General features: G+C 41.8%; 1 protein-coding gene across 3 annotated transcripts in view; it reads right to left on the reverse strand.

The window, feature by feature from the left end:
- LOC130913048 (collagen alpha-1(XXVII) chain B-like) overlaps positions 1-25,714 on the reverse strand; it is a 159,476-nt gene that overhangs the window by 105,038 nt on the left and 28,724 nt on the right. For all 3 annotated transcript variants that reach the window (XM_057831323.1, XM_057831324.1, XM_057831322.1), the window contains exons 6-8: positions 23,945-23,998; positions 19,734-19,787; positions 54-98 (exon numbers count right to left, since the gene is read on the reverse strand). In XM_057831323.1, coding sequence (XP_057687306.1) covers positions 54-98; positions 19,734-19,787; positions 23,945-23,998 — 153 coding nt within the window. The remainder of the gene's footprint in view (positions 1-53; positions 99-19,733; positions 19,788-23,944; positions 23,999-25,714) is intronic.

The following is a 25,714-nucleotide window of genomic DNA, read 5'->3' on the forward strand; positions in this document are numbered from 1 at the left end:
TTTTTTGTACATTAAAATGCTAAAACTGTTATATGTGTACCCAGAATACTCACAGGTTCACCAGGCAGACCAGCGGGACCAGGATGACCTTTTTGTCCCTGTTGACCAAGAAAAAAACAATTTCAAATTTGGTGAGAAATGGACTCCGTCCGTATGGACGTGACTTAAGATCTTCGGAATTTCACAATGTTGCTATTTCCTGATAAAAGGAGCAGAACACTGTCAATAAAAAATGCACTGATATGACTGGACTCTAGCTCAGTCGGCCTTCTAGGCATGATGTTTTTTATAATGTGCTTTAAATTAGCAAATAACTGCCTGAAAACCAGGAGGAAAAATTAGTCCTCCCAGGAAGCCAAATACTGAAGCCGCAATCAAGATTTGTCTGCAACCTTCAATACAAGATGAAGAAGAACCCTTTCAAAGAAGATACAGACCACACAACAAGACCACAACAAAGTAACACAGTGTGCTGAAAAATGTGTTTCCATTTCACAAGAACGTATTCCCTCTCGGTGAAGCGCCCAATTTTTAACAGTGAAAGCGTACTCAGCAAATAAAAGTTGTTTCACTGCAAAAAAAAAAAAAAAAACTTTTTGAGTGTCTTTTCCAGTGTTCCGTCATCCTAGATCGGCCCAAAACAAAAAAAAAAAAAAAACTTCAGAGCTGCAAATACTCGTGTCACTTTACAGTGCTGACTGACTCCTAGGCAACCTTCACACTCCCTCAAGAAATTGAGGGTCTTTCTCTGGCACGGAGACAACCGGTCCACTAAAATAAAAAAAATAAATAGATAAATCGGTGTCGGGGAAACTGCGGTAGGTCAACATTTCACAGAGCGTCACACTTGCCAAGTGATGGAATTTGGTGTCATCTTTGTTGCGTAAGGAGGTTTGGGGATTTCCGATTCAAAGTTACACTATGTGTCAAGTGCAATGCATGATGTAATGATGCAATCCAGTATGCAAACATACACACTTCTTTTGAATATAATGTATTATGTATATATACTGTACAGTGGTATAAAAAAGTATTATTTTGAATATACTGTATGTATGTATATATACTGTACAGTGGTATGAAAAACTAACTGAACCTTTCGAAATTTCTCACATTTCTACGTAAAAAAAATATCAAATGTGATCTGATATTTGTCAAAATCTCACAGGTGAAAAAAAACTGTCTTCTTTAACTAAAACCACCCAAACATTTAGAGAATTTCATATTTTAATGAGGATAGTATACAAACATTGACAAAAGGGGGGGGGCGGGACAAGTAAGTGAACCATCATATTTAACATTTTGTGCCCTCGCCTTTGGCAGCAATAACTTTAACCAGACGCTTTCTGTAGCTGCAGATCAGTCTGGCACATCGATCAGAACTAATCTTGGCCCATTTTTTTTCTACAAAACTGCTGTATTTCAGTCAGATTCCTTGGATTTCTGGCATGAATCATTGTTTTTAGGTCATGTCACAGCATCCCAATGGGGTTCAAGTCTAGACTTTTACTTGGAAAATCCTGAACGTGTACAGGGTGACCCAAAAAAAAGTTTACACTCAGTTGACTGCTTGTTTAAAAGCCATTGAAACATATCTAAATAGGTTGTCATGCTTAAGTGATTCATTAAGGTCACTCAATGCAGCTGGTAATCTCTCGTCTCTACAATTCCTGTGCTTCTGCTGAAAATGAAGAAAACTTTAGCTGTACCTGAATTGCTGCGTGCCGGCCTGACACCTACTGAGATTGCAGCAAATCTGATAATATCCAGATGTGCAGTCTACAAAGTTAAAAAGAAGCTGAAAGATACTGGAACAGCCTCACGAAAACCTGGGTCTGGAAGTGCCGATCTGTGCGGACCAAAAAGTTGATTGACAAGGTGATATGTGGCCACTCCAGAGTCCAGATCTCAATCCCCTGGATTATAGCATATGGGCAACTGTGGAGGACAGTGCCTGTAAGAAGCCACAAATTTCTGTGGCAGCCTTGGAGAGGTCCATTGTTAGATCTTGGGAAAAGATGACAGCACCCTACATAGAGAAGACCTGTCAAGCATTCCGCAGGCGCCTGGAGGCTATTGTGACACTTAAGGGAGGACACATTGAAAAATAGAGTGTACTGTACATGTTCTTTACAATAATGTATAATTTGTGATTAAATTCTAATTCTAAAATGAATAAACATGGCATTTAAGTTGTATTATGGCAGTGTAAACTTTTTTTGGGTCACCCTGTATTTTGTTCTTCTGAAACCATTCTGAAGTTGTTTTACCTCTGTGTTTTGGATCCTTGTCTTGTTGCAGCAGCCATCCTATTTTTAACTACAACTGTCTGACAGACGGCCTCAGGTTTTCCTGCAAAATATCCTGATAAACGTTTGAATTCATTCTTCCATTAATGATTGCAATTTGTCCACACCCTGAAGTAGCAAAACAGCCCCAAATCATGATGCTCCCTCCACCATGTTTCACGGTGGGGATGAGGTGTTGATGTTGGTGAGCTGTTCCCTTTTTCTTCTACACATGACATTGTGTGTTACTCCCAAATAATTCAACTTTGGTTTCATCAGTCCATTAAATATTTTGCCAAAACTTCTGTGGAGTGTCCAAGAGCCTTTTTGTGAACATTAAAGGAGCAACAATGTTTTTAATAGACAGCAGTGGCTTCTTCCGTGGAGTCCTCCCATGAGCACCATTCTTGGCCTTTGTTTTACATATAATAATAATAATAATAATAATAATAATACATCAAACTTGTATAGCGCTTTTTTGGACACTCAAAAACGCTTTACATAACATAACACATAAACAGAATTAAGAGGTATAGGCACACATATAGTTGATGTGTGCACAGAGATACTGGACTGTCCCATTGATTTCTGTAAGTCTTTAGCAGACATGCTAGGGTTCTTTTTTACCTCTCTGAGTATTCTGCGCTCAACTCTTGGCGTCATCTTTGGTGGACGGCCGATCCGTGAGAGAGAAGCAACAGTGCCACAGTGCCGAACTCTCTCCATTTGTAGACAACTTCTCTGACTGTCGATTGATGAACATCCAGAATTTTAGAAATGGTTTTGTATCCTTTCCCAGCTTTATACAAATCAACAATCCTTGAGCGCAGGTCTTCAGACAGCTCTTTTGACCGAGTCGTGATGCGCATCAGACAATGCTTCTCATCAAGACAATTCTTACCCGGTGTCATGATTGTTTGTGTTCTCAGTTCATTTTCCTGTATTCAGCACCTGATTGAGCCAGATGGGCATGGTAACGTGACACACCTGTGCTGCATTAGGAAGGCTCAATATTTAAGGAAGCCTGTCACCATCTGCAAGTGTCGGACTATTACATGCCAACCTGCTTGCTTACCGCTGTGTGCATCATCTCGAGTTCTACTTGCCATTTACGGTTGTATTCTTTGTTATCACGTTGTTGTGCTAGTATTTTCGTTGAACTTTGCTGTCATTTATTTTTGCCTTATTCCGGCCCTTGTGCCTTCTCCTTAGTTTACTCGCCGACAAGGTTCGTGCCATTTTTTGTTTTGTATTTTGTCTCGTGTGTTCTGGCGTGCTCCCTTAGTTCTCGTTTTGTAATAAATACAACAAACTTCCACCTCTGTGTTTGGATCCATGCTTAACGGCTTGCCGTATCACAACAGAATAGTCCGACCACATGGATCCCACAGACTTGGAGGGGTTTCGCTATGCTCTGGCTGGTCACGGCCGCATGATCAGTCAACACGAGCAATCGTTACGCGAATTAGTGGATGTGATCAGTTCTTTAACCACAAGGATTGAAAACATGACATCCCCTGTACAAACTGGTGGTACTATTAATGTAGTCACGGCATCGGAACAATCCAACCCGCCGGCCTCATTTCGGGAGCCGGTATTGCCACACCCCAGTCGTTACGAAGGCGAACCTGGCGCATGCCGACAATTTCTACACCAGTGTTCCCTCATCTTTCATCAACAGCCATACACGTTTGCTAATGACAGATCCCGGGTAGCATACGTAATGAGTCTATTCGCCGGTAAAGCTGCTACATGGGCCATGGCGGTAAGCAACACAAGGCCCGCGATTCGTGATTCATTTGAAACATTTGAGACGGAGTTCGTAACAGTTTTTGATCATCCGGTTAGAGGCAAGGAGGCAGCCAGCCGCCTGCTGGATTTTTTTCAGGGCGATCTGACCGCGGCTGGCTATTCCATTCAGTTCCGCATTTTGGCGGTGGAGTGCGGTTTTGGTGACGCAGCGCTGTGTGGTATTTTTCGACGCGGCCTGTCTTCTGAGATCAAGGATGAGCTGGCTTCCCGGGACGTGCCCTCGAGTCCGGAGGAGCTGATTTCCTTGTCCGTCTCTCTGGATGGTCGGCTGAAAGAACGTGAGAGGGAACGGGCCGTGGAGCGCCGGGGATGTCCGTGGCCGTCGCCGAGGAGCTGCCTGACTGCCATCGGTGCGGAGGGGCTTCGTTGGGTCACCGGTTGTCCGGGCGCCATCACGGAGTCCGGGCTCGATGAGGGAGGAGTCCATGCGAATTGGCGGTGGGCGTCTCTCTGCGGCGGAGCGACGGAGACGGATGAGAGCAGCTGTGTGTCTGTACTGTGGCTTGCCCGGGCACCGTCTCGCCGCCTGTGACGCGATTCCCTCGCGCCGACCTGGATCTTCTCTCCCTGTGGTTCCCCTTCCCCGAGGGAGTACGGAGTTCGTGCATGACAATGTTCCATCAAGTGAGTCGCCTCGCGAGGAGTTAAAGGAACGAATAACCCCACAGGATATTACGAGACTGCAATTACAGGGGGAAATGTCGCATGGTGGGGTAAATATTGGGATTACTGCTCTGATTGATTCAGGGGCGGACGATTGTTTTATGGACCGGAGTGTTGTGGAAGCACTTAAACGTCCATTAATAAAGCTCGCTAGGCCCAAAAGGGTTTTAGATCTCGATGGGCGACCCCTGGCGGACGTGACGTTTATTACGCCGCCACTCAAAACTAAGCTGTCAGGGAATCATTTTGAGGTCCGTAGTTTTCTGGTTATGCCATGTAAATCGGCCCCAGTCGTGCTGGGGCTCTCCTGGTTAAAGGTGCATAACCCAAATATTGACTGGACCAAAACACAAATAGTAACATGGAGTACGTTTTGTTGTGCGCACTGCATGCGTTCTGCATGTTTACTCCCCACTCAAGCGCAGACGGCCACCGAGCCGGTTAATTTGGAGAACGTTCCTGTCGAATATCATGACCTCCAACAAGTTTTTAGTGAACAGCGTGCTAAGACGCTACCACCACACCGTCCTTATGACTGTGCAATTGAATTGTTGCCTAATGCCCCGCTGCCTAGCTCAAGATTGTACCAAGTCTCTAAACTAGAGCAGGAGGAAATGAGGGAATACATCTCCTCTTCCTTGGCTGCCGGCCTCATTCGTCCTTCGTCTTCCCCTTTGGGGGCAGGGTTTTTCTTCGTCGGCAAAAAAGATGGGGGTCTTAGGCTGTGCATCGACTACCGGGGTCTCAACGAGATTACTATTAAAAACAAATACCCGCTGCCGTTGTTAGATTCGGCTTTCGCCCCATTAAAAGCAGCCACCATATTCACAAAATTAGATTTGCGCAGTGCTTACCACTTGGTCAGAATTCGTGAGGGTGATGAGTGGAAAACCGCTTTTAAAACCCAGCTCGGGCATTTTGAATACCTTGTCATGCCTTTCGGTCTCACAAACGCACATGCCGTATTCCAGTCTCTCATAAATGATGTATTGCGTGACATGTTAAACATTTTTTGTTTTGTATATTTGGATGACATTTTAATTTTCTCAAGAACCGAGCAGGAACATCGCCAACATGTCCGCATGGTTCTACAAAGACTTCTCGAGAACAGATTATTTGTCAAGGCCGAGAAGTGCGAGTTTCACCGTGGGTCGATACAGTTTCTGGGTTTTATTGTGGAAAAAGGAAAGCTCAGGCCTGATCCTGCTAAGATCCAGGCGGTGGCAGAGTGGCCGACTCCTACGTCACGTAAGCATTTACAAAGGTTTCTCGGGTTCGCCAACTTTTACAGACGTTTTATTCGCAATTACAGTATGAGGGCCGAGCCACTCACTAGACTGACTTCTAACAAACGGCCCTTTGCATGGCCTTCTGCGGCAGAGGCTGCATTTGTAGGCTTAAAACGGGCATTTACGAGTTCGCCTGTCCTAGTCCACGCTGATTCTGCTCTCCCTTTTGTGGTCGAGGTTGACGCATCGAGTTCCGGAGTGGGGGCCATCCTGTCCCAGAGGTCTATGGTCGACCAGAGACTGCACCCCTGCGCATATTACTCCCGCTGCCTCAGCCCGGCGGAGGCGAATTATGATGTTGGCAACCGGGAGCTGCTCGCTATCGTGCAGGCATTGCAAGAATGGAGGCACTGGTTGAATGGGACTGAAGAGCCGTTCCAGATACTCACGGACCACAAAAACTTGGAGTACCTTCGAGCTGCCAGGCGCCTCAACTCCCGCCAGGCTCGTTGGGCGTTGTTCCTGACCCGCTTTAACTTTGTGATCACTTACTGTCCATGGTCAAAGAGCGGGAAGCCCGACGCCCTGTCGAGGCTCTATGAATCATTGGAGGAGGGGCCTTCGGAGGAGCCGGTGGTGCCAGAGAACCTGATTGTGGGTGCACTGCGGTAGGAGGTCGAGCGTCTTGTGGAAGAGGCCTTGCGGGGTGTAAGGGTGCCTGGAGGCTGCCCCGCTGGCAAGTTGTTTGTCCCAGATACACAGCGCGCAGGAGTGCTAAAGTGGGGCCACGCTTCAAAGTTTGCCTGCCACCCGGGCGTGTCCCGCACGTTCTTTCTAGTTTCACAGAGGTTTTGGTGGCCGGGCATGCACAAGGACGTCACGGAGTATGTCTCTGCTTGTACTATCTGCGCTCGAGGCAAGGCAGTTCATCGTCCACCTGGGGGATTGCTGCATCCACTGCCTGTTCCATCTCGCCCCTGGTCCCATGTTGCATTGGACTTCATCACTGGTCTCCCCCGATCCAGGGGCCATTCTGTCATCTTGACCGTGGTGGACCGGTTCTCCAAGATGGCGCACTTTGTCGCGCTCCCCAAATTGCTCTCAGCTCTAGAGACTGCTGACCTGTTAGTGACTCATGTATTTCGGACTCACGGCATTCCGAGTGACATTGTGTCAGATAGAGAGCCACAATTCATCTCACGGGTTTGGGGGGCATTCTGCAAGGCCTTGGGGGCCACATCCAGCCGGTCTTCTGGTTACCACCCGCAGTCAAATGGGCAGACGGAACGCGTCAATCAGGAACTGAGGCTGCCTTTCGCTGTGTTTGCCAACTGCATCCGGCCACCTGGTCATCACACCTCCCTTGGGTGGAGTATGCCCACAACGCACGATTAATTAAATGAATAATCGGATGAATGCCACTTTTTTCAATTATCTTCGCAATTTAAGTTGTTTTCGGCATGTTGTAGGTAACAATGAAGAAATAATCGATGACTATTTGATTCCATAATAATAGTGGTCCTCTACATATGAATTTAATGTGTTTCAGGGCCTGGTTTGAATGTCGAAATGGTAGTATGTCGAGCGGGATTTTCCCGTAATTCAGTGCTAAACATTATAATTCGATTAATTAGTTCCACAGCCCAAAAACCTAAGCCAAATCCATAATAAATACTACAGGTACAATTTCAGATAGCAATTACACATAGAAAAACAAATCAATAATAAATACAAATCAAAATAATAATAATAATGATGTAACGAATTGGGTGGCTCTAATGTGGCGGTTGTGTTTTGCATGCTGCTCCTGAACGCACCGTGTGACTGAAAAGAGAGTGAGAGAGGTCTGGCAGAGTTTTTACTTTGTTTTTACATGTCATTTAACAAAAAATGATAGAATTTTAATTTCAAAATGACATCATTTAAATGGTGTCTTCCCGCATTAATGCATTCTTGAAATCTGCTGTTGACCACTGTTGAAAAAGTGGGAATTTTTGCATATTGGCAGACATGAGCAAGTGCAGCACTGTGAGACAGTGACCTTGAGCAAGTAAACAATCTGCCATTTTAGTAACCATGGTGAATTTAGGATGAAATTCACATTATCTTAGGTGGGATGATGAATAAATGAGGAATCTCGACAGCAGAATTCGAGAATGCATTCCTACAGGAGGACGCCATTTAAACAACGTCATTTTTAAAAGATGAAAATTCCATCATTCTGTCTTAAATGGTATGTTTTAAGGCTTCACTTACTATAAATGGTCAGTGGCGCGTGCAGTGAGGTGCTGAGGGTGATGCAAGACTCTCTGGTGTTGGGGAGAAAAAAAATTGTTTTGGTAGATTTTTGTTATTTTTCCCTAATAAATCAATAAATAAAATATATTTTTAATAATAATTTTTTTGTTTGTTTGTTTTTTTGTTGTTGTTTTTTTTGTGAATAACATGGTCACCCCATGACACTTTGCTTGCCACCAGGTCACGTTGAATAAGGCGCTATTGGAAGGGATTGGAGCCATTTTTTTCTTTATAAAAACAGCAAAAAAAATTCTAAAATTGAATTTGAGGTCGAAAATGAAGATGATTATAATAGTTTATAATAGTGCCCAGCAAGGAAACGTTAGCTGCAGATTTATACCGTGGCAAACATCAAATAGCTTGCATTGTAGCATTGTATTGTTTATTGTTGCTGTTGAGCTGCCACCGTGCAGAGCGCTGTTGGATATTCGTGTGCAATTTATTTGAGTGTTGTGAAAAGTGGGTGTTACACCGAGGCTTATTGGACCTTTTAGTTTTCAAATGTGTTTGTGTGTCATTGCACCATTTAGCTGCAGGGATTTGCTTTATAATACACGGGCACTTTTATTTCCAGTACAAAAACTCTAAGACACACTGCAGGTGAAACAGAAAACTGTCTTTGTAGTAGCCCAGTAGTAGTACTTAAACTATCCAGCATGCGTGTGTACTGCCACTGTGCACGCCTTGTATGGAGAAAAAGCGCAAGCATGACAAATTTGAACCAGAAAATAAAATCCTGAGCATCCCCTGCTGTGATTGACTTCCAGCACCCCTGCTCTTGGTTTTACTGGATGGTTGAAATGTTTTGTGACCTGTTTTTTCCGGTCACCCAGTATCAGGTGAATTAGATTATAAGGTGAACAGTCGGCTTTTGAGAAAATTGAAGGCTTTTAGGTGTGCCATATGGTGAGGAAAATACAGTCAAAATCATCAAAATATACTACTTCCGCCTAAGTCTGGACAAAAAATTTTTGTGAATTAATTTGTGGGTTTTATAGTCGTTGTGAATGAGTTGATTTTTTTTTTTTTTTGTTGTCCAATAGATTCCATGAGAATGTTTCTTTCATTGTGAAGACATTAATTTGTATTTGGGGGCTGACAGAACAAATTGGAGGAGAGAAATAAAGTTTTTAAAACAGAAGCTGTCATGTTTGTGTGTGTTGTCATTTCCTTTTTTTCATTCAGCACCTGCGGGGCCATGCGACACACCTGTGCGGAATTAGGAACGCTCAATATTTAAGGATGCCTGTCACTATCTGCAAATGTCGGACTATTACTTGCTTAACATACCGCTGTGTGCGTCATCTCGAGAGCTTTTGCCTACCTACGGTTGTATTCTTTTTTAGCACATTGTTGTTGCGCTGGTATTTTTGATGGACTTTGTTATTACAGTGGTACCTCTACATACGAAGTTAATTCATTCCAGGGGCTTGTTTGTAAGTCGAAATGGTTGTATGTCGAGCAGGATTTTCCCATAAGAATACATTATAATTCCATTAATTCGTTCCACAGCCCAAAAACCTATACTAAATCCTTAATAAATACTGCTGTTACTATTGCAAATAACAATTACAAAGAGCAAAACAAATACATTATGGATAAAAAACAGAATAACAATAATATAATAGCAATAATGATAATAATAATACAGTACCTGTAATAATCTAACGAATCGGGTTGTAATGTGGCGGACTTTTTTTGCTGTACCTGAACGCACCGCGGGGCTGACGGTGAGCAAGAGAGCGCTGCGCTATTTTACTTTCTACTTCGATTCTGGTGTCAACAGCAGAGGACACTAGGCGAGTTGATGGAATAAATGATTAGAAACCTCACGAAGCTGGCGATTTCTCTGGTGTTACCAGAGATGTTACCACAATAAGAATTGTCACCTTAACTTATAAAGATTGGCGAACGGAGGAGGACCGCCGGCCGAGATCAACATGCTACGGCCCTATTGTCGACCCAGTTCATGGATGCCCACACCATGCTTATATTTTGCTATCATTCACATCATTCTTTTTTTTTTTCTCCACCTGCACTAACCTTTTTGGATCCAGTGTTGATTTCTCTCACAAGAAAAGCAGTCGTGCGTCCATTTTCCGGCAAAACAAAGAAACTGCGGCGCTGTCAAAAATCGTTGTATTTCGAGCATGTCGTTGGATGTAGAAACAAACGGCGAGTCAAATTTTACGTCGGATGTCAAAAAGATCGTGTGTCGAAGTGATCTTAGTATGTCGAGGTACTACTGTATTTGTTTTTTCCTTTTCTGGCCGTGTTGCCTTCTCCTTGGTTCTCTCGCCGACTCAGTTTATGTCATTTTTGTTTGTATAGTTCTCGTTTTGTAATAATAAATACTACACACTTCCACATCTGTGTTTGGATCCATAAAAGATTTTAATTTTCTCTTGCACCTCAAAAAGTAAGAGGGGGCAGGAAACGGAAACATATCCTAAATTAAAATTCGGGGGGAAAATAATACACTAATATAAATGGAGCAGGAACCCTATGAGGGGCATATGATGGAATTTTTGTGGTATTTGAATAACAAATGCTGAGTCGGGTTATTTTTTGGTTTTTTTTTTTGTTTTTTTTTTTTTGGGAGCTCTTGGGGCTGGAATATGACCCAGATGATTTGTGAAAGATTTAGTTGCAGCTGTGTGCAATCATGTGTCTGGTGGCCTTGAGCTGAGCCAAGGTGATTGCATCTCTTTAATTCACTAGATGCAAAACTGATTCTAATACAGTTTTTGCAGTTGCAGCATTCACACGCGTGAAAAGGTTTAACCCAGATGTGTCCGGCTTCGAGCCAGACTGTCAGACAACGCCCAGCAAGAGATTACCATAAATGATCAGGAAGTAGATCAGCGTTTTCCCATGACTACATGTTCTATGACTCATGAGGAAAGAAGAGATATTCTTTGGGTTCGAGGATTTTTTTTTTTTTTTTCCATACAAAGATGTTGACAGATGAACGTTCACAGACTGAATTATTTCATTGCATAACCTTTAGTTCAAGATATACATGATATACTTTTATGATTAATGCCATGTGAGTTTGTGCGCTTTTAAGGAATCTTTATCCCCATGAAAAGCATGCACACATTTAAACTGGGGAGATTTTGAATTTTTCAGTCTTCTTGCAACTTGATTCTAATCAAATCAGTCATGAAGCTCTGTGCGTAAAGCAATGAGATACTCTTTCTTCACTAGAAAGTACATTTTGGGTGGGTTCCTCCTTGGAAAGCGAATGACGCCAGATCAGTGTCAACAATTTTGGCATTCAGCATCACAATATGATTGTAATACTGTTTCTACAGTATTTGAAAAACATCTGCAAAAAGTTTTGAATTTTCATCTTTTAGATGCATTGATCAAAATATTCCACCTTGAGCTAGTGAGGATCAGATGGGACTTCTAAGGGCCCAAAGCAGTGGAAATGGTTGTTGTGTTGACCACCATGAGATTCTGGGGTAATTTAGTCAGCTCAATGTGCCCTTTATTTAGATGTATATATGGTTATATGGTTGGTATCAGGGCCGGAGTGGGACTCATTTCAGTTTCACGCCACAGACCGGACCACTTTATATCATGACCTACGTATTGAAATATTGTAATAATAACCGTGCTGTCAATCGCATGCTGTCAACTTGTGATTATTGGCATTTTTTTAAATGCATGAATTATATATTTTAATATTTTAAATACACCTATTAGAACAGGAGTTGATCAATGTGCTTACCTTGCATCAAATTTAAGCCTCATTGGAAACTAGAAAATAGTTTTACTTTACTCTTGTAAAGATTAATTAAACATGAATATTCCCCAAATAACTTGTAAAAAGGGAGGCATGGAAGAAGAGTGGTTAGCATGTCCTCTGACAGTTCTGAGATCAAGGGCTCAAGCAAGGGTTCTGTGTGGAGTTACCATTTTATTTTTGGGGTACTATCTTTAATTTTACCTCATATATTAGACTGACATTTTTAAGGCTCAAGAACCTTTTGCAGGTGTATTGAATTACACATGTGGCAAGTGTGTACAAAACTGAAGCTTTTCATCGTATTCAATTTTTTTTTTTAAGTTATAATAACCTGAAAATTTTCATCAGAATAGTTATGAGGAACTGCTTGAGATGAGCCATTACATGGAAATTGACATATTCAATTATGTTGGTTTAACCTTTTATGTTAAATTGCCAAAATAAAACTTTTATTTGATATTCAAATTTTTCGGGGAGTACTGTATATACTTTAATGTAATATAGCATTGCTATCAGTGGTTTCACATTATTTATGAAATAATATTACAAAAAATAAATACATTTGACAGATAAAATGATTAAACTATCCAAAACGGCTGTCTCCCAAAACACTTATACAGTTCGAACATCGGTGCATTTCAGGGTAGTTCGCGCCCATCAGTCCACCTCAGAGTCCAATTAGGGCTGTCAAACGATTAAAATTTTTAATCGAGTTAATTACAGCTTAAAAATTAATTAATCGTAATTAATCGCAATTCAAACCATCTATAAAATATGCCATATCTTTCTCTAAATTATTGTTGGAATGGAAAGATAATACACAAGACGGATATATACATTCAACATACTGTACATAAGTACCGCATTTGTTTATTATAACAATAAATCAACAAGATGGCATTAACATTATTAACATTCTGTTAAAGCAATCCATGGATAGAAAGACTTGTAGTTCTTAAAAGATAAAGTACAAGTTAGTACAAGTTATAGAAATGTTATATTAAAACCCCTCTTAATGTTTTCGTTTTATTAAAATTGTAAAATTTTCAATCAAAAAATAAACTAGTAGTTCGCCATTGTTGATGTCAATAATTAAACAATGCTTAAACCCATAAAATCAGTCGCACCCAAGCGCCAGCAGAGGGCGACAAAACTCCAAAAAACACAAGTAACAAGTGGCCAGTGGCACTGTGCTGTCATTTTAATCTGTTTATGCGGGGCATGTACGTTAATTGCGTCAAATATTTTAACGTGATTAATTTTAAAAATTAATTACCGCCCGTTAACCCTAAGTGCAATGTATTGGGTTAAAATGCCAAAGGTATGTTTTTCCTGAGAATGTGGATTTCACCCCAAACCTCCGTCTTTGTGACCAAAAATAGTGAGCTGAAATTGTCTGAAGCCTCCATGCTGGAGGTTTTAGTGGCGCTATCACTAAAATTCAATCATTCTACATTTTCATTCATTTTACTGTATCTGTGCATTGCAGTAATAAATGATAAGAGTGCCACATATTGGTCTAAAAAGACAAAGTTACATTTCGCCGGCCAAGGGGATTTTACAACGAGCCTCTGTGTGCTTTTGCCCGCCTATAGACCCTACCCACCGACGTCACAAAACCACGTGCTCGCTGTATGGTTCCGCCCACTTGTCCGTCATTTTGTCTCTGTATTAGCATTGGTTTCAATTGATCGAGGAATTTAAAATGCATTTCATGGAAGACCCGGTGCTTTCTGATGCCGTAAACTCACTGGATGTGTTGCATAAAAGGCGTTATGTGGAAAAGCTTCGTTCTATACAGTCCCCAGATCCATATTTGATGCCCAAATCGATGTTTTTCGACCCACTGTCTTCGCCCTGTCTGCCTGACATCTGCTTCGCTGATATTTACAATTATCTTGTCCACACAAAATCAGCCTATTCTCACGAAAATTTGAAAAACTTCAAGAGTTTGGAGGCTTATAAATACTTCGTTGCTGGTTGGGTGAAACAGGTCCTCGTCCACGAAAATTCGGCAGGAATCTATCTTGTGCTTGGAAAGGTGAGTTACGAAATTTTCAATTCAAAATATTTTGTTATTGCTAACATCCACTGTCAAGTCTAATGTATTTCATGTCGTTTGTCAATGGAGTTAAGGCTTTTAATGTTTATATGGTTTAGCGATAGCACTCTCACTACATACATACGTGTATGTTGTCGGCGATTAGCCTAGCAATCATCTTAATTGTGGTTATTTGTCAGCCCAAAACCCTCTAAGTATATCTTAAATGCATCTTACCGGATATAAAATGACTATTACATAGTCCGTGGTGATTTTTTGGTGCCCAGTTTTCACGTCGAATTGCAGCCGTCCATTTCGCTCTCCTCTTTGGATCCCTCGGAATACGGTAAAACTTCAAGTCTCTCCTTCCATCTTCTCTGTTAGTGCAACCAACAGCCACACACGCCTTCACCATTTTGATTATTAATGTTAAGGAGCAGAAAAACACGCCATAAATAGGAGGAATGTACGTAGCCGTAACAGGTTAACACTATGTTTTGACGGACAATTGGGCGGTACCATTCAGGAGAACGGAGTTGTGACGTCACGTGGGTAGGGTCTATAGAGCGTCTTGGGCGGCCAACACGACGGTAGCTTCATCACTGTACTTTAATCCAAACATGCTCGAAAACAACCATAATGGGTCGCGCCAACAGCAAGACGGGTTCACGCTCGTCACGCTGCCTCAACCTGCCTCAAGCAACTATCAGGTGCATACCGTCACCCACTGCACAAAAGTGTTGTTTTGTTTTATTGGTTAATATCTTGTTCACTTGCCAATCTTGCTTGTACTCGTGTTGCTGCCTCTAGTGCTCAGTTAAGGTTTAGTTGCACGGAGCTTATATATTGTGCAAGAGGCATGACAACGAAACTATTAATTCACAATGAGAAAAAAAAGAAAACAAACAAAAGTAACGTGTAACGCAGGCGACGATTTGAATTTGCGGGGTTTGAGTAACGTGAACGCATTACAACCGAATCGCAGATAAAACATATTTTCCTTCGAGATGCAGCTGTAATGTAGGATTAGTAAAAAGACACAACAAAGGGATTAATGCGCAATGGATTTTATGTCACTGTATAGACAAGTTTCCGAGGTATTTCCGCTTTACTTCCTTATGTCTGCCTGCAACTTCCGTTTTTAATTTTTTGCCATTGACTTCAATGGCGCTGGAGTGGCATCACTCACTAAAAACCCTGAAAAAACACGATATGGAAATACCGCATTCTTCTGCCATCTTGCCATGGGAAGACAACATAAACAAGTAAAATGTTATCGGATTTTACTGACTCTATCGCAGTGGATGGAAAGGCCATTAGGAACCCGAAAAGCTCCAAGGCATTCCAGTACCTGCACAGCCACAAAGTTGGATTTGTCCTCATACACAAACACGGGAATTTTGTCTTCATGAAGGGGGATGTAGAACCAAGACAGTGCCTCAATGCTCCGTACCACAAACCATGGGTGCTGGTAACCATAGTTGGGAAAAACGCTGTTATAAATAACGCCGTTACATAACGTTACATAACGGCCTTATTTTTTTCAGTAACGGTGTAATCTAACTAATTATTTTTTCCGCCGTTACCGTTACTGACGGTTAAAAGCGGTGCGTTACTTACTTTGAATAGATTGAAGAAACTACCAGGCGTAGCGAGTCTACTCTGCTCTGTTTATTTGTCATCCAAGACTTGGGGTGCGTTCAGGTTCATGGCAATGAAAATAGTAAACACACATAACCTACCTTTGCAAGAACGATGGAGTTGCCGTTTGATGCGGTCATAATGTGCAGGTCCTGCACCCATCCGCAGCAAAACTGTTCGTAGCTTTGTAGCGATTTGTAATTTCGGAATCGCTGATGAGTTTAGTAACATACACCAAACAATAAATACAGCAGAATGTCCATTTCGCGTAATTGTGGAAGCCCGTCGACATCTTTACTCCATTTGTCTTCGGCTTGCTTGTAAGGGTCAGCATTGTTCACATCCTTAAGTTTGATCACATATCTGTTCTTCGCCTTAGTCACGAGTTTGTCTCTTTATCGAACTGGCAAGTTAAAGTTTAATGTCCCGTGAGCCAGACCTGCTTCCAATATGGCTGTGTTGTTGTCAAATCTCACGTGATCCCCCATTCTGTGACGTAAACGCTCGAGCCTAATAGCGCACGTACTTCAGAGCCAGTTGTTTATATGTGAATCGTCTCGCCCTATGTTTTATATGTGTATTTGTTGTTAATAAAGTTTAAACAAACTTCAGAGCCGGTGTTTTCACACACAAACCAGAACAGCGCGTGCAGCAAACACACACACGCAAAACAAATGCAGAGGGATATGATGGCAGAGCATTCAGAGGAAAATTTGTCCTTTACGAGGTGGAGATATAAACACTATTTCAAGTTGTTCGAAATTAAAGGAAAGAACGTGCATGTAAAGTGTAATTTATGTCCCAGAGCAAAGCTTTTGTCGACATTTGTGGTAAGCAATTCAAATCTGTTTATTTTTGTTGCACTTCAAGTGTAGGATAAATCTGTTACTGGTGAGGTGCAATAAATATTCCAAGGTTCTATAACACAACTATCTGTCTGTTCTTCTCTATTCAACTGACTCGAATATTCATTCATTCATTCATTTTTCATGCCGCTTTTCCTCACGAGGGTCGCGGAGGTACTGGAGCCTATCCCAGCTAACTACAGACAGAAGGCAGGGTACACCCTGAAATGGTTGCCAGCCAATCGCAGGGCACAATGAGACATACAACCATTCACGCACACACTCATACCTACGGACAATTTAGAGGGTTCAATCAGTCTACCATGCATGTTTTTGGAATGTGGGAGGAAACCGGAGTTCCCGGAGGAAACCCACGCAGGACACGGGGAGAACATGCAATAGAACAAACAATAGTTACTTTCCCTGGTGACTAGTTACTTTTTCTATAGAGTAATTCTGTTACTAACTCAGTTACTTTTTGGAAGAAGTAGTGAGTAACTATAACTAATTACTTTTTTAAAGTAACGTGCCCAACACTGGTCGAAACTGCAGGCTCTACATGTATCGCGGGTCCCTCGGAATTCCTGTAGTCATGCTGCCACTGTGTTATTGAAAGTATGTGCTCCAAAAATACAAAACCTAAAATATGGGAAAAGACACGACTTATTGCCTTTGCTATTGATATTACGATGATGATTTTTGGTACAACTACTGCTGCTAGCCTGTTGCTAATCAGTACATGTTGGATGGCACAGTTATGTAAATGCATGTGTTACAAGTTTTTGGTCATTTGTTTACAGGTGGAAAACGCTGTTAGGCAAGGGAATATAAGTTGATGTGCCTCACAGCAACACTTACTGTACATTGATCGACATATATCGAGACTAAGTCATTCTACCTGGGGGCAGCCGAGAGGCACCGAGAACACTGGGAGAAAGCCCGTCTGGAGGCCGTAATGTTGGGTGAAAGTTTGGTGCTTTCTGATATCACATTCCCGTCTGCTATTTTTCCAATAATTTTATAAATTGTGATTTATTTACCTGTTTTGCATATTCACCAATCGTTTTAAATAAAACAAGAAATTGAATTATGTTGTCCAAATTTTTTATTGCGATCAATATCTGCAATAAAAAAGAATGACATACTATCTTTTTTATATGTACATACCTTGTTGTATTTCCTTGTAACAACAAAATCCGCGTCAGCCCTTCTGCATTCGGCATACGTAATATAATTTTTAATTTCCTCTCATTTTGGTCACTCAAGTGGCCGGTGTATCAATCTATAACTCCCGTCAACACAGGCTGATAGGTTGTTAATTTTGACCAGGAATGATCAACGAAGTGATAAGAACAATCATCCAATCTCATCTACGTCTAATCTACATCGTGCTTGATCCATTTTTGGGTTCCTCTTGCTTGAATTCGCAATTTTGAATTTCGTCGACATACTGCTGACTTCAACCACAACTCATGAGGTTTTTTTCGAAACCGGAAGTTGGAGGCATAGATTGTCCAAGATGGTACTGCCCATGTTCCGCTCAGGAAACTTGTCTATACAGCATTGTGGCGAGCGATGTGGAATGAGAGAGACATTTTTTATGTTTCATCTACAATTGACGCTCTTGTGCCTCATACACCACACGACCGCAAGACATCAACTTTATTGAGCTGAAAACACCAAAACATAACAACTCATACTCAGTCACGGTTGCCACAACTACCCATGAACCACTGCGGGCGTAACACATAATAAATAACAGTCGCTACAGTCTGAATATCCAGCTGAAATGAATCCCTTAGTAATATACCAGAATACTATTCAAATTTTTAAAATCCTGCATCTTGTTGTGGAGTACTCAAAGCCACAACGTATCGACATTTTAAAATTGTACGTGAAACCGTAAAGTTTGAAGCCAACTGCGACATTGCACTCGGAAAAAAAAAACAATCAGGGATTTTCTAAGCCAATTTTTTTTTAGTTTTCCAATTAATTTTCCTCATTGAATAGAGGCCTACAGAGATCAAACTAAGAACACTCCCAGAAACATAAAGTACATCTGTGTAAAATTTCGTCAAAATCCGCCCAGCCGTTTTGGAGTCCGTAGGGAACGAACACACACAGACAAAGTTACATATACAGGACAGTATATACTGTATATATAAGTTTAGATATGACCAATATCATGCGAACAGCTGGGAAAGGCTGCAGCTCTCCCACAAGCCTAATGATGATGGACTGATGGATAAAGCATACTACATACTGTATATAAAGTGTATACAATGTGGGAACATACAGTAAAGTAAATATGTAAGTAACAGTTTTTGTACAATGTACTGTATAATGTACTCCATTTTCAATTTTTCTATTGGAATACAGTATAATCAAAGAAGACATGGAATTTTTTCAGACCTGAATTTCCCAGCGTTTATCACAGTAGTACAAAAAAAATAATGCTACACGAGTAAATCTTCCATGAGTCGATTAAATGCTTATAGTATCCTGTATCAAAGCCCAATTTTCTAATGTATGTTGCATATTGAGCAAAGAGGACTGCAAGTATGCAAGTCTCTCAACGCAGGTGTAAGTGTTTACAACTTCCTTTGCTATCCATTTGGGAAACGAATCAATGGATAACCTGTGGGAGACGTTAGCACTGGAAATCGCTTGGGCTGTGCGATTCCAGAAAGCAGAAAAGCAGTGTTTAGGGAAAAGGGCCAAGGCTAAAATGCAAAGTGCAAGGTCTTGAGGAGAATAGTTTGCTGCTCATCATCACTAAGACAGGTTGACACGTAGCATGTAAAGTATCACGTGCATGAGCAAAAGTGTGTTAATATGCTAATAACACCAAATCTAGTGGAGCACCAATAAAATGAGCTTGAATTGTACTTGCAGATGAATAAACTACTGTAAATCCAGAATACAGGTGTACTCCTGGATGGCCTGCATTACATTCCAAGCAACAGGCTAACATCTACTTTTTGGCTCTGAAATATTCATTCCAGATCAGGGCAGGGAGAAGACTTGATATTCAGATGTCAGCTCAAGAGACACACAATATCGCACATATGGGCCTGTAACATGTTACAGATGCCCCATTGCTATACTTAACTGCGTGCACAAACAAACAGATGTTGAGATAACACAGATGCGTTCTACCTTTCGCCCATATTGGCCAGGCGCTCCAGCAGGACCTTTGACCCCAGACTCTCCCTGTGACGAGAAAGTGGGTCACATTTTAGGCATGTTATATAACTGTCGAGGAAAGTATTGCACCAACAGGAAGTGAAAAGAAGATTAGTTAAATATGTTTATGTGAAAAGTAAGTCCTTTTATCAAAAAGGTGTTCAATGGGTTTCAGGTCAGGGATTCTTGCTAGTTAATTCAATATTACCTTGCCTTAACAATTGTATAAATTTCCTAATAAGATGAAGATACAATATTGTAATGGGTCTAGAGCTACCCTCCCCACACAATCCCATCACGGTGCTGGTAGTGGCTTCCAGTCAGGGACCTGGCAGTCACAGTAATAGAGTGGTAGGTGGGTCCCACACTTTTTCTCTGTGGCGTGGCCTCCCCGGGGCGTGGCCGCCCCACTGCCTAGGCTGCCGGCCGTGGGAGTGGGGGGAGGTCGGGGCTCCGATCTCACGTCGCTCCGCGGCGGCTCCTCTGCATTCTCCTGCTTTCGCCTTCCCCTCTCTTCTCTTCCTGGGCATCCGCCCTGTGCGCCAACGCGGGTCGCTGGCTGGACGCCGGTGTGTCGGCTGGGTGTCGCCTGCTCCAGCGGAGGGCCCTGCCCTCCTCAGGGCTTGGTGGGTCATTGGGGTTCTCGTTGTGCTTCGAGAAGAACAACGAGATCGGCTGCTTCGCCAAACTCACCAACACCTACTGTTTGGTCGCCATCGGCGGATCGGAAAACTTTTACATTACATTAGGGGGCTGCGGCTCTGGCTCGTGTGCCGGGTGGGCGTTAGGGTTGGTGGTGCGCCCCCTCTTCTCATCCCTGACGACCGGTTGATGGAGGCGCAGGTGACTCGGTGGATCACCCAAGATCCCTGGGGGGTGACGCGGGCTGGCTGGGTGGGAGCCGAGGCCCTGGGGTGGCGCCCGCGAGGCGTCTCCGCTCGTCTGCGTGGCTATCGCATATTTGATAGTGCTCGTGCATGGCTGGATGTAATTGGGCGCGCCCGGGTGAAGGGCCTCTGTGCCGGGATTGGTGGTGGGGCAGCATAGGGTGGGTTGCCAACGGGCTCACACTCACAAGGGATTCACATGATTACTGGGTTCTAGATCACAGGGCTGATTTGTGTACACTCCACCCCTCCCAATCACTTATCATATAGACTCACCCCGTCCCCTTCTTTCCCTGGTTAACAGGCCCCCCACATGGTGTCAACCATAAATACATCATGCTGACGATAGCATCAACATATTCATAGTAATTGTAGGCATTCAATGTATTGTTGTTTGTGTTTCTTCTGTCTCTTGCTCCTTTTCTTCTGTTCTCCTATAAGTCCTTCCTGAAGCTGCTTTGTCTTAATAAACGAGGTATGTTGAGTGATTACAATGGGAGTATGTCATACTCCAATGTGAAACATTAAAACTGTTCGGACCAACCGGACACTTAGACTTCCATTCTCTGTGTCAAACAGCTAAAGAGGACAGGTTTTTTTTAAAAATGGGTCTAGAGCTAAATCTGAATTGTTAAACCTTTATGGGAACTAATTTAACTCCTTGGCTGACATTGACTGCTAGACATCCAATCCACAGGCTGTCAAATCACCATTCAGGTAGTTGTTGTTGCTCTTATTGACACAAACTCTTCTGTCAGTTGTGAACAGATTCTCTTGAAACTTAGTAGCTAACTAGCATAGACCAATATTTATCGAGCCTTGGAGCCTGGGGGCTGATTAGTTAATTGTTGAATTATAGTTAGAAGGTTGAAGGCATTCATATAGAACGCGTGGACTTATTGATGCCCGTGTTGTCTGAAGGTTATAAGTTAGATTAATTTATACTTTTTTAATTCATAAAAAATAAAATAATATATAATAAATAATATTATAGAATAATCATAGAAAAGGTACCGCACAGTTAAATACTTGTAGGCTCTAATGAGCAACAATTGTTCTCTTTTATACAATATATCACAAAGGTGAGTACACCCCTCGCATTTCTGCAGATATTTAAGTATATCTTTTCATGGGACAACACCGACAAAATTACACTCTGGCACAATGAAAAGTCGTCTGTGTGCAGCTTATATAATAGTTAATTTATTTTCTCCTCAAAATAACTCAAAATATAGCCATTAATATCCAAACTCCTGGCAAAAAAGTGAGTACAGCCCTTTGAAAAAACATACATCTCTAAATGTCCAAATTGAGTACTGCTTGTCATTATACCCTCCAAAATGTCATGTGACTCGTTACAGGAGTGCTGTCAGCATTGCTGCAGAGATTGAAGAGGTGGTGGGGTCAGCCTGTTAGTGCTCAGACCATACGCCACAAATTGGTGTGCATGGCTGTCACCCACGGAGGAAGCCTCTTCTGAAGACGGTACAAAGAAAGCCCGCAAACAGTTTGCTGAAGACATGTCAACAAAGCACATACTGGGAGAATAGCTGTGTTCTATACTAGAGAAGATAGTACGAGGACTGGCATGGTTTTTTTACATTCTGCTGCTCGTCAGATTGTTTTGTTGCAGAGCTGTGGGATGAATTCCTGACATCGTACCTACATCCAATTCCAGCTCATCAGCAGTGTCTTTAAACCGATCCTAGGCAGGTTGCCGAGATATTGACTTGCTGCCATTTGACCGTCGTTGCTAGTTGCATCATTGCCTTGTTTTTTTCGTTTGTCTGCCTTTCACTGCGGTTTTCCCTCGATTATTTATTTATTTATTAATTTCTTATCCCAACCACCTGTCATGGACCCTTTTATGTCTCCCTTTTCGCGATCACCGTTTTTTTTTTGTGTGTTCAATAAACTCTGGTACGCAATCCCTCTGTTATTGTTGTCTGCTATTTGTTGTCCTACCTTGCTTCCGCATTCACGGACCGTAACAGATTTGTTGGTTTTAATCGATAAACAAAAAACATAGTATCGATGTAGAAAAAAATAACATGAACCTTGTGAAGTTGGTTAATGTTACTAAACAGTGTGGTCCTGAACGCTTCCTGCATGCAGTGACAGTGCGGAGTCCGCAGCTGTCACTGTCACTAGACGAACTTGCCACATGAACACTACAGTGTTCTGTAATTCCTTCTACGCAGCGAGATGTCTACACATGAGGACATCGGTTAAAAGCGGAGAGTTCTACTTATTGAGTTTTTTATTACCATTTCATTACCTCAAAATACTTTTTGCATGTGTTTCCCCCTCATACTTTTAAGCATTGTGTTTTCTTGTGGTAGCTTTAATAGCAGATTGTTGATCTGTTGACTACATGAGTCGCGTAGCATTTTTGAACCACCCTTATTTGATATAACTACTTTTAAGTATTTTCTTAAGGCATTTTCAGTACGTTCTGTCTGTTTGCATCTAAACAAAACCAGCTGAAAGTGCACAGTAGTACTTTAGGTGTCAAAGTCGCCTCTTGTTGACATTTCGCCGGTGTAGGACATTTTGGCAGAACACAGGGGATTTCCTACTCTCGTCTCATCCCGTCTTTCCTGTTCATTTTCATTTTCATATTCAACATATAATGTAAAATAAATGCTAACTGCCCGTTTTTTCGGGAGAAGAAGTGAGACTGTTTTTCTTCTATATCTATAGAGAATTCAGGGATTTAAGCATTTATTCACAAGAATTTTCAACGGAAAAAGCTCTTTGTGTTTCCACTCGGTCAGCTTTGACGGAGATAGGCCTGCTATGAATCGTCCCAGCGCCCCATGTCTCGTCAATACATTATTAAGTTTATGAATACCTTATTACTCTTCATCCTTCACACAGCCGCTCGAAACAGAAATGTCATTTAAGCCATCCTCAGGCGACCGGGACATCACGATTTTACCACACTGTGCGCTGGTCCTCATGGGAAACGCAGTCTTCCTTAAGGCAAAACTACTGTTTTTGTTCACCGGCGTCGCTAAAATCGACCAAAACTGAAAAGTTACCAAGTGTTGCTTTAAACTAATTTTACAAATTTTGTAAAAACAAAAACATTAAGAGGGATTTTAATATCAAATTATTTGAACTCATACTAACATTTATCTAGTTATCAGTCTTTCTATCCATGGTTCCCTTTAATAATAAATAACCCAAAATGTGGCGCTCACATATGTGGACACAAGGTGTTTTTGAGGGTTTATGTTGTTTCTTTTTTCATTTCTATAAATAGTCAAGTCACTGTCATATTAAAATACGTACTTTTGGTCCATTCGGGGCTTGTCCAAGTGACAGACCAGGATCACCTTTATCTCCCTGGAATAGAAAAATGTGTTATTTTATACATTCTCTACATCTCTAAAGCACTTACTCACTCTTAAGGCACTGAGACACTTTGTTTGCATTTACACTATCAGCACGTAATGAGATCATTCTTCTTGTAGGTGTATTTACACTAACGCGCGGGCCATTTATGCCCTCCGGTAACTCGGTTTACACCAAGGCAGCAATGAATGACTACAGAACATTCTTCTCCCTTTTCTGGCAGTAGGACTACCCGGTGCATTCTGGGTCAGCGTGTGGTGTCTACGGTAATCGCCTGCAAATTTCTTCTGCAATTCATGGGGAAAAAGTGACATCACTAGCTTAGTCGGTGCAACAACAAAAAAAAAAACTCGCATTTCGTTAACTCCTCTTTAAGGAGTACATCTTTGACCCAAGCAGTTCAATCAAAGGTGGAACAAGTTGACATCAATACTGTATCGCTTCCTTTCTATGTCTGTGTCAGCCAAGAGCTGGCTGTGAAAAGTCTTAGTCTTAGTCAACCTGATTGCTTAACAGTGAGGGGAACGGATCTCGAGCCAAGAGAAACAACATACATACATCATATTGTGGTTTTTATTTCCATAGGATCATTTAGAGATCTCAGCGCAAAATGTGGCCCACTGCAATTGTACCCGCCAGGCGTTATTCATCTCAATTTTCTTCTCCATGTCATGTGTAATGGTAAGAAAGTTCACAGTAGTAAGTGACTGAACACTGTCTTGTCGCAATTTATCATCATTATATTCAGATCAGATAACATGCAAAATAAACCTCAAAATCAACTCTCGGAGAGACAGTCCAGTTTGATGGCACTTTGAGTTATGGCGTGATGGCAAGCGTTGATGACTATTGTGGAAAACAAGCGCATTTTATTGAATCTACCTGACACAGAAACACCACAAAAGTATAACATACACGAGTCCCCCGTGACATCAGCTTGACATGTAGTATTATTCTTAGCAAGCTGCACTCTTTACAAATCAAAGCTGGAACAAGTGTGTATGTCAAGAAATTGTAAATGAGTCTGGGTGCACTTGAAACTGGTTAGAAAAGAAACAAGGTTTTTTAAGATGCATGAAGAGTTGCCGCGTGGATGATTTTACCTCAGCCAGCGTAAGTGGACTTGACAAGAACCATAAAAAATACACGTGCTATTTTACTCTTACCAAAACAGTAGCTTGATACGATTGTGAGGCATCTTTCTGGTTCACATCTGCAAAGATCATTACTGTAAATGCTGAAAGTCTTTGTCTCAATGTGAAGGAAATTCTGTCATCAGCACAGAAGTTTCAACAACCCCAAGCAAAAAGTATGGAATCACCAGTCTCGGACGAGCACTCACTCAGACATTTCATCATGTAGAACAAACTCCAATAAAAAGCTTGAAAGAATAATTAGTTCAAAAGTGCAACTTTTCAGCATTCAGAAACACTAAAAGAAATGAATAAAAAACCCTGTGGTGGTCAGTAAATGTTACAGGGGAAATATATGTCCACTCCATTCTGCGGGAAAAAAATATGGAATCATGAGAAACAAACAAAGAAATAACAATCAAAACACATCTCTAGTATTTAGTTGCACCACCTCTGGCTTTTATGACAGCTTGCAGTCTCTGAGGCATGGACTTGATGAGTGACAAACAGTATTCTTCATCAATTTGGTGCCAACTTTATTCACCTTGTCAAGAGTAAAGAATCTGCATTGGAC

This window comes from Corythoichthys intestinalis, chromosome 3 (assembly GCF_030265065.1).
Source record: "Corythoichthys intestinalis isolate RoL2023-P3 chromosome 3, ASM3026506v1, whole genome shotgun sequence".
Taxonomy (NCBI): domain Eukaryota; kingdom Metazoa; phylum Chordata; class Actinopteri; order Syngnathiformes; family Syngnathidae; genus Corythoichthys; species Corythoichthys intestinalis.